The sequence below is a fragment of the Oryctolagus cuniculus genome, chromosome 12 (assembly GCF_051225735.1).
Source record: "Oryctolagus cuniculus isolate XC-2025 breed Fujian yellow rabbit chromosome 12, ASM5122573v1, whole genome shotgun sequence".
Classification (NCBI taxonomy): Eukaryota; Metazoa; Chordata; class Mammalia; order Lagomorpha; family Leporidae; genus Oryctolagus; species Oryctolagus cuniculus.
The window spans coordinates 53,223,186-53,232,528 of NC_142878.1; the positions used below are offsets into that span (position 1 = coordinate 53,223,186).

At 43.7% G+C, this 9,343-nt stretch overlaps 1 gene segment (V, D, J or C); it reads right to left on the reverse strand.

The window, feature by feature from the left end:
* Positions 1-7,490: 7,490 nt before the first annotated feature.
* On the reverse strand, positions 7,491-8,556 carry LOC100340777 (T cell receptor alpha variable 5-like). The segment is given in 2 exon segments: positions 7,491-8,234; positions 8,390-8,556. Coding segments are annotated over 2 exon segments (402 nt in total).
* Positions 8,557-9,343: the final 787 nt, after the last annotated feature.

Here is a 9,343-nt window from a genome sequence, read left to right on the forward strand (position 1 = left end):
CCAGATTATCTGCATATCTACAACCAACTAATCATTGACAAAGGAGCTAAAATCAATCCCTGGAGCAAGCACAGCATCTTCGACAAGTGAGAAAATTGGAACTACGCATGCAATTTTGTTTAATCCTAACAAACTCCTATGAGATCTTTCTATCAATAGACTTCAGAAGAGGAAACTCACCCTAAGAAAACTGAAACCATTCATCCAAGACTATACAGCTCATCAGTGAGTGAGTTAGGATTTTACACAAAAGTGCTAGACTTGGGGCTTGAACTGTGGCACAGTGGGTTAAAGTCCTGGTCTGCGGTGCCAGCGTCCCATATGGGCGCCGGTTCGAATCCCAGCTGCTCCACTTCCAATCCAGCTCTCTGATATGCCTGGGAAAGCAGTAGAAGATGGCCTAAGTTCTTGAGACCCTGACCCATGTGGGAGACCCAGAAAAACTCCGGGCTCCTGGTTTCAGTTTGGCGCAGCTCTAGTTGTTGCAGCCATTTGGGGAGTAAACCAGTGGATGGAAGACCTCTCTCTCTCTCTCTCTCTCTCTCTCTCTCTGCCTCTGCCTCTCTGTAACTCTGCCTTTACAAATAAATTAAATAAATCTTTAAAATAGAAGAAGTGCTGGACTCTTGGGCCCATCCCTTTGAATGTGTACTGCCAGCTGGTGATTACCTCCCCCACCCCCATTTGTTACCAACACAAAAACACTAGCTCCTCCCTGGGAAGTTATTTATTGTAAATTCCACTACACCCAGTCATGTCTTGGCTCCCTCCCCATCCTCTCCCTGGGTTGTTGATCAATGCCCCACCATCCTCTCAGTGCCTTTCTTCACGTGACTCTTACCCAGACTCAGATTATCAGCATCTTTCACAGTGCACTGACTCTTGAAAAATGGGATGAGGCCAGCGCCATGGCTCACTAGGCTAATCCTCCACCTTGAGGCGCCGGCACACCAGGTTCTAGTCCCAGTCGGGGTGCCGGATTCTGTCCCGGTTGCCCCTCTTCCAGGCCAGCTCTCTGCTGTGGCCAGAGAGTGCAGTGGAGGATGGCCCAAGTGCTTGGGCCCTGCACCCCATGGGAGACCAGGAGAAGCACCTGGCTCCTATCGTCGGATCAGCGCGGTGCGCCGGCCACTACACGCTGGCCGCGGCAGCCATTGGAGGGTGAACCACCGGCAAAGGAAGACCTTTCTCTCTGTCTCTCTTTCTCACTGTCCACTCTGCCTGTCAAAAAAAAAAGAAAAGAAAAGAAAAGAAAAGAAAAGAAAAGAGAAAAAGAAAAATGCAATGAAACTCCTAACTGATACCCACACTCTAATAACACAGCACAGCAGGCTCAGCCTCAGGGAGTTTATGAATTTAAGAAGCCCATCCACAGTTACCAGTCTCTGCATTGGGCCTCCCCATATCCTCCTCTGATTGACATGTCCAAGGTGCCAGTGACCAGAGTCCATCATTTCCTGATACCAAATTTCTCTATTGTACTGATTGTGATTAGAGTAAGGCATTTGCGTGTCCAAATACTGATAGAGTCTATGGTCACAAAAGGCTTCCATAGCCTTGGCAGCCCATGACAAGAGCCTTGTGTGATCACTGAAGTCATAAATAAGAGTGTTAATTGTTAAAGGAAAAAAGGAAGTCTCTGTGCATTTACTCCCTATATAGGACCACCATCCATGAGTTGTACTATGAGAATCAACTGCAGTTGATTTTTTTTTGTTCCCAAACTGTGCTCTATATGTTGTGTGTGGGGGGTGCATATTGTTGAATTCTATGCTTAGAATGGAGTTGGTCCTCTGTATATAAAGTCAAACTGAAAATGAACCATAGTGAAGAAGGAAATCGGAAAGGGAGAGGGAGGTGGGATGGGAGTTGGGTTGGGAGGGTGGGTATGGTGAAAGAACCACTATCTTCCTAAAGTTGTATCTATAAAAAATGCATTCACTAAATAAAAACTTCAAAAATAAGTAAATAATCATAAAAAGTAAAGTGAGGCATTTGGACTGGGAGACCCCTAAGGCATATACAGCCCTCAAATTCTCTTTGTTTCATTGTCTAAATTTCTGCCCCTTTTCTCCCACAAATGTTCCCTGTGCACTGCTCCCAAGCCTCAAACACAAGCAGCATAGTGACCATATCACCACTGGGGCAGTGACTCTACGTGGCCTGGAACAAGGAGACACCAACACCAGCCCCAGGTGGAGTCACTCAAAGCCCAAAGATTCTGCCATTAGGAACCAAACACGCTATGACATGAGGGATCTCTGCTTCTTGATAATAATCGAAAAGTGAGTTAAGAAAGGAGATAATATGTAGATGAGTTAAACTGATAGAAATGACAGTGTTGGCTACATAATAGTAATAAAGATGTCTCAGCTTACAACATATGCCTGGCATGAATAGCTGTAAGTTCCTGTTTTTAAAATCAGTTACAAAGGGATGCACTCATCGAATCCCACACAGAGAGTAATAAGGGTGTAAATCCATCCTTGTGATGCCGCTGACTTACAGTATGTAAGTAGCCAGTGCAGTATGTTCATCTAGTTACAAGATGAGAAATTACAAAGAAAACAGGCAAATGTTTTTCCCTATCATCATCATCATCATTTTTAAAAATGTTTTATCAATACAGAGAACAGATTTCATGTATTTCATCTGTACAATTCCAAGAAGATCAGCATTGTCGCTGAGGTACTTGACTTACTTGTTCACTACAATTTATTTTTTATTCATTGGTGATTTCACAACCAGTCAACTTTTTTCTCAAATATTCAACTTTGTGATACTCACACTGGAGTGATTTTAGAATGTTCTTATATTAAACTACAGAATATCCTCATAGCAAACAGCAACAACAGATAATGTCTTCAGCCCTCACTGCAGGTTTGGGTAGAGGCTGCAGGTGTCTGGGGCACACTGTGCTCCTCTGCACAGAAGTAGGTGGCTGAGTCTGCAGGATGAGCAGATCTAATGTGTAGGGAGAGAAGTTTGTCCTTCTTATTCAGGAACACAGTGAATCTCTGATCTTCGTTCATGTCCATACTTGCAAAAATATTTATAAGGAACTGGAGACCTGATCCAGGTTCTTGCTTATACCAATAGAAGGAGGTGGAGGTACTGTCTGTGTAAGTGCAGTTGATAACACAGCCGTCTCCCTCCTGGACACTCAGGAAAGAAGGACTCTGCTCCACCGTCTCTCCTCCACTCACACCTGTGCCAAAGGAGAAGTCAGATGCATCGTCATGACTCCCAGAATTTGCATTGTTTTTCTACAGTAACTGCAATCTGGAAGAGGCCAATCTCTCCTTCAGACTACTAATGAACATTTACTAAGCACCCTCTTCCCCAAAAGCTCCCAACTCACAGTGCAGCTGCAGCCACAGGAACAGGAAGAAAGGTCCTGCAAGCGTCCTCATGGGTCTTCCCATCGGGACCTGCGAGCTCCAACCAGGAGAGCTCCGTCTATCACAGATGTCTCCTCCTTTGCTCCAAGGCACAGCGGTCTTCAAACTGCACAGGCGTCTGCTTCTGTCTTGAGCCTGCTCTCTAGAAGTCAACGGAAAAGATTCTGTCCATACCAATAGTCTGCAGAGACGCTCTGCCCTCTTGTGGTCAAATCCCCAACTGCTATACTTGAGCATCAAATTCAATTTTATCATTGTGTAACTCTTTAAGAGATTACACAAATTAGCAACAGGTCAAATACAGTAATTTCTAAATGTGTCCTCAATCGGAAAACAATTAATATAATAGAAAAATAATAATTAATAAAACATACTAAAAATGTATGGTTCAGAATTCCACCTCTTCTTCTCAGGCACTATTGATATTTTAAATTAATTTGAAGTTACATTCTTTCCAGGTTTATCCAACAACAGAGTTAGCCTGTTTGAAATCAAGAAAATACTACAAGTGAGTCTCCAAAGTAGTTAAAATGTAAAATCCTTCCTCCTCATTTCACACCTACTTCTTAAATTGGCTGGGGAATCCCTCAGTCAAATCAACGGTCTTGGTTCAGCTCCACTAAGGAAAACTCTTTCTACAGGTAATACTTAAGCACAAAGACTATAGTAAAAGCTAAAATCTGGGTATGTATGTCAGATGCATGCTACTGCAGCTCTGGAACTCCAAGTGTGGGTGTGCTCTTCATCTTATCCCAGGAAATTGACAGTGCCATAGGAATGATCCTTTAGTAAAAATGACTAAATTATAGAGTGAAGCAGACAAGGGTGGGGGGCTGGGCTACTGCAAGTGAATAGTATTAGGGCATTCAAGGGAAGAATTGACCTTGTGGATTGTGATGACAAATCTTATGTGACTCTAAAATCATTTTTTTTTTCTGGAAGAACAGATTATCTGAGACTCTTGATATGTGGTTTAATTATTGCCAGGTTTTGACCTAACGTCAGACGGCAGATGGATATAAGGCAAACACATACGTGTCTTCAGATGTGTTTCTATTTCCTAATAACAAAGCTGGTAACTGCTCCTCATATATGACTACAGAATAATATATAATAGAATTACCCCTTCCAGCTTTTTGGACACTGCCGACTCAGAGTCCAGATGCAAAAACTTTTTCCTAGATTGTATTTGGTCTCCAATCATTGCTTGAACTATCTACCTATGATAACAGCCTTCACTCCTTTAAAATCTCTCTCCAAATATGTCTCATTTGTTTTAATATCTTGGGTCTTTCTGGCAGAAAGAAACCAGAGACACAGAGAGAGATTTTATCTCCTTATTCACTCCCACAAAAGCCCACAACAGCCATGGCTGAGCCAGGACAAAACCAGGACCCCAGAACTCAATTCAAGACCCCCACATCAGTGGCAGGAAGCAAAGCACTTGAACATCCCCTGAAGCCTCACGGGGTACACAGTAGCAGGAGGCTAGAATAGGGAGCAAATCCAGGGCATAAACCCAGGCCCACCAATATGGGATACAAGCATCACAAGTGGCTTTTCAACTGCTGTATCAGTAGAACCCCCCAGAGATGTGATCCCTCCAGCATTTCATTAGAAAGCCCAAGTTGTGAATCAAAGTTGTCACTTCTGGCAGAGCTTGAATTCCAAACGTTATCTAGTTTAGGGAAGTTGCTAAAATTTATTTTCTCTTTCAGCCTTTTTTTTTTTAGATTTATTTCTTTATTTGAAAGGCAGAGTTACATGGCCAGTGCTGTGGCTCACTAGGCTAATCCTCTACCTGCGGCGCCAGTACTCTGGGTTCTATTCCAGGTTGGGGTGCTGGGTTCTGTCCCGGTTGTTCCTCTTCCAGTCCAGCTCTCTGCTGTGGCCCAGGAAAGCAGTGGAGAATGGCCCAAGTGCTTGGGCCCTGCACCCGCCTGGGAGACCAGGAGGAAGCACCTGGATCCTGGTTTCGGATCAGCGCAGCACGCCGGCCATAGTGGCCATTTTGGGGGGTGAACCAATGGAAGGAAGACCTTTCTCTCTGTCTCTCTCTCTCTCTCACTGTCCATCTCTGCCTGTCAATAAAAGGCAGAGTTACAGAGAGGCAGAGAGAGAGAGAGAGAGAGAGAGAGAGAGAGAGAGAGAGAGAGAGAGATCTTCCATTCACTGGTTCACTCCCCATATGGCTGCAATGGCCTGAGTTGGGTTGATCTGAAGCCAGGATCCAGGAGCTTCTTCCAGGTCCCCCACAAGGGTACAGGGGCCCAAAGTCTAGGTCCATCTTCTACTGCTTTCCCAGGCCATAACAGAGAGCTGGACTGGAAGTGGAGCAGCCAGGACTTGAACCAGCACCCATATAGGATGGCGGCACTGCAGGTGTAGGCTTAGCCCACTACGCCACAACACCAGCCCCATCAGCTTTCTAGCGATTGTTTCCCACCTGTTCTCTAGGAGTCTAGAGCTGACGTACACAGTTTAGGAATAAACCAAGCGTAATGTCTAAAGACTTCAAGACTCCTTACTCTGTGAATCGCAGAAGCACCAGGCTCCAAACTTTAGGCCCAGGAAGTCATCTACCTCCTACTGAGCTCCACGTCCCACATGTCAAGCACTGGCATGTGGATCTGGCCTATGTGTTTGGGTCCAAGTGTCACGTCCACCTAGTCTGTGCATCTTTCTGCTGGCTCTCCAGAGTCTTCAAATGGCATTTTAAATGTATTTTCCCTGACTTTGTGATACTATGGATTAACCAATATAATCCATGACTTAATAGTAGCCAATTCTAAATCTACTGATAACTGAGTTATTTTTTCACAATAAGTTATCCAGAATCAGTTTTGTTGGTTGCAGCCAAAACCTTTGAACACTACCATACTTAACAAAGGCATTTTGGGACTTAAATGAGGTAATCTACGATTTGTACCTGGCAATATTCCCAGTTCCCATAAAGTGTCAACCCATGCTAATTCACTCACTCTCTCTCTTCCTCTCTCTTTTTTCCCTCACATGCCCACTAATCTCATAAGCCTTGCAAACTAAGACAGAGACATAGAGAACCACACATACACAACACACACATGCACACAATATTCAACTACAGGAGTAACCCAGTGTGGACTAGATTTAAGAGTGCTATTATCCTCTCATCCCTCATATCTCACAGGCTCTAGTCTTTCATCTTTGTTAAGCTTTCCAGGTCTGGCTCACTGTTGTAAAACCTGTCAAGCTGGGGTTAGCATTGTGGCAAACCAGGTAAAGCAGTCGCCTGCAAAGCCAGCATCCCATATGAGCGCCAGCTCCTGTCCTGGATGCTTCACTTCCAATCAAACTCTCTCCTAATGGCCGAGAAATGCAGTGGAAGATGATCCAGGTGCTTGGGCCCCTCCAACCCATGTGGGAGACCCGGATGAAGCTCTTCCCTCCTGGCTTTGGCCTGGCCCTGCACTGTGGTTGCAGCCATCTGGGGAGTAAATCAGCTGATGGAAGATCTATCTCTCTCTCTCTCTCTCTCTCTCTCTCTCTTCTTCTCTCTCTGCTGCAGCAACACATTTCCTGGTGTTTGGCTTTGCAGACGATTTCAGAACAACACTGTCTTCACTGTATGCCCCTGAAGAATGCTTAATAAATCAATATCATCACACTTACAAGAAACCTTCACTTTTGTTTTAGAAACATACATTTCTCTTCAAAGTGATGAAAAAAATGGAAAGATGATGAGGCCCATGTCAAAATTCTGCACTTCAACGAAGGAAAAAGAACTGAAGGAAGAGAGCAATGTAATTGTTGAAGCAAATTATTCCTAGAGCAGGTGAAAATTTAGAATTTCTCATATTTAAGAAGTTGTCTATGTAAAATGTTACATATACCTGAAGAAAAATATAGTCTTTCACCAAAAAAATAAAAGAGAATGAATGCAGGAGAAATAAAATAGTGACGTAAAAGCAGTAAACATTGAGATTTATAAGATTCAGCAAATGTGAGATGCTCAGGTTAGGACTTCATATTCAGTGAGCAATGACTCAAAATACTAGTCTGGTGATCTTGATTTGTAATACTATTTTAACAAAAAAGAAATACCAAATGCTAGCCATGATTTATTTGTATGACAGTATTCCAAGACATTTTAACCTTAAACCCTATATTGACAGTTCTCACATACCATGCAGTTAATAATTTCAGACTCTGAATGATAATAAATTGGATTATGAAAAGACAGAGAACTTTCTGTCTGGAAGAGAATACTCAGACCATCATGTCAGGTGTCCATGGGAGGGAGAATTCTGTAGGGCACCAGTTAGGTCAACCCTACAGCCTTATGATTTAACTACAAATCACAAACTTTTGACACAGATTCATTCAAATATTCTAAAGCTTATTTGGTCATTTAGTAGCTGAAATTCTTGAAACATGTTTTAAAACATCCATACATTTTTAAAATACAGAAAATCCCAATCGCCAACAGCAACAACAGATGAGATGCCTTCAGCCCTCACTGCGGGTTTGAGTAGAGGCTGCAGGTGCATGGGGAGCACTGTGCTCCTGCAGCACAGAAGTAGGTGGCTGAGTCTGCAGGACGGGCAGCTGCGATGTGCAGGGAGAGATGTTTGTCCTTCTTGCTCATGATGACGGTGAGCCTTTGCTCTTCTTTCTTATCCGCATTGGAGAGAATACTTATAAGGAACTGGAGACCTGCTCCAGGTTCTTGCTTATACCAATAGAAGTAGTCGGAGGCACTGTCCGTGTAAGTGCAGTTGATAACACAGCCGTCTCCCTCCTGGACACTCAAGAACGAAGGACTCTGCTCCACCGTCTCTCCTCTACTAACACCTGCAAAACAGAAGTCAGAAAAATCATCAGGCCAATATTCCCTAGAGATAACATTGTTTCCTCACATTATTTCAGGCAATCTGGAAGAGGCCAGCCTCCTCAGACTTCTAATGAACATTTACTAAGCACCCTCTTCCCCAAAGCTCCCAACTCACAGTGCAGCTGCAGCCACAGGAACAGGAAGAAAGGTCCTGCAAGCGTCCTCATGGTTCTGCCCATCGGGACCTGCGAGCTCCAGCCAGGAGAGCTCCGTCTGTCAGTTGTGTCTTCCTTTCCTCCAAAGCAGAGATTTCTTAAACTCACTACAAAGGCATCTGTTTCTGTCTTTAGTCGGCTTTAAGAAGTCAACCAAACAGCCTGTCCCATGTTGTGCATTAACAGAGACACTCTGCCCTCTTGTGGTCAGATCCCAACTGCTAAACCCTGTGACCAAATCTGATCTTTTTTTCACTTTTATTTAATAAATTTAAATTTCCAAAGTACAGCTTATGGATTACAATGGCCTTTCCCCCACCCCCCATAACTTCCCTCCCACCTGCAACCCTCCCATCTCCGGCACCCTCTCCCATTCCATCCACATCAAGATTCATTTTCAATTCTCTTTATATACAGGAGATCAATATTAAGTAAAGATTTCATCAGTTTACACCCACACAGAAACATAAAGTGTAAAATACTGTTTGAGTACTAGTTTTAGCATTAATTCACATTGAACAACACATTAAGGACAGAGATCCTACATGAGGAGTACGTGCACAGTGACTCCTGTTGTTGACTTAACAAATTGACACTCTTGTTTATGGCATCACTAATCTCCCTAGGCTCTAGTCATGAGTTGCCAAGGCTATGGAAGCCTTTTGAGTTCGCCAACTCCGACCTTATTTAGACAAGGTGGAAGTTCTCTCCTCCCTTCAGAGAAAGGTACCTCCTTCTTTGATGGCCCATTCTTTCCACTGGGATCCTACTTGCAGAGATCTTTCATTTAGGTATTTTTTTATTTTGCTAGAGTGTCTTGGCTTTCCATGCCTATAATACTCTCATGGGCTCTTCAGCCAGATCCAATGCCTTAAGGGCTGATTCTGAGGCCAGAGTGCTGTTTAGGACATCTG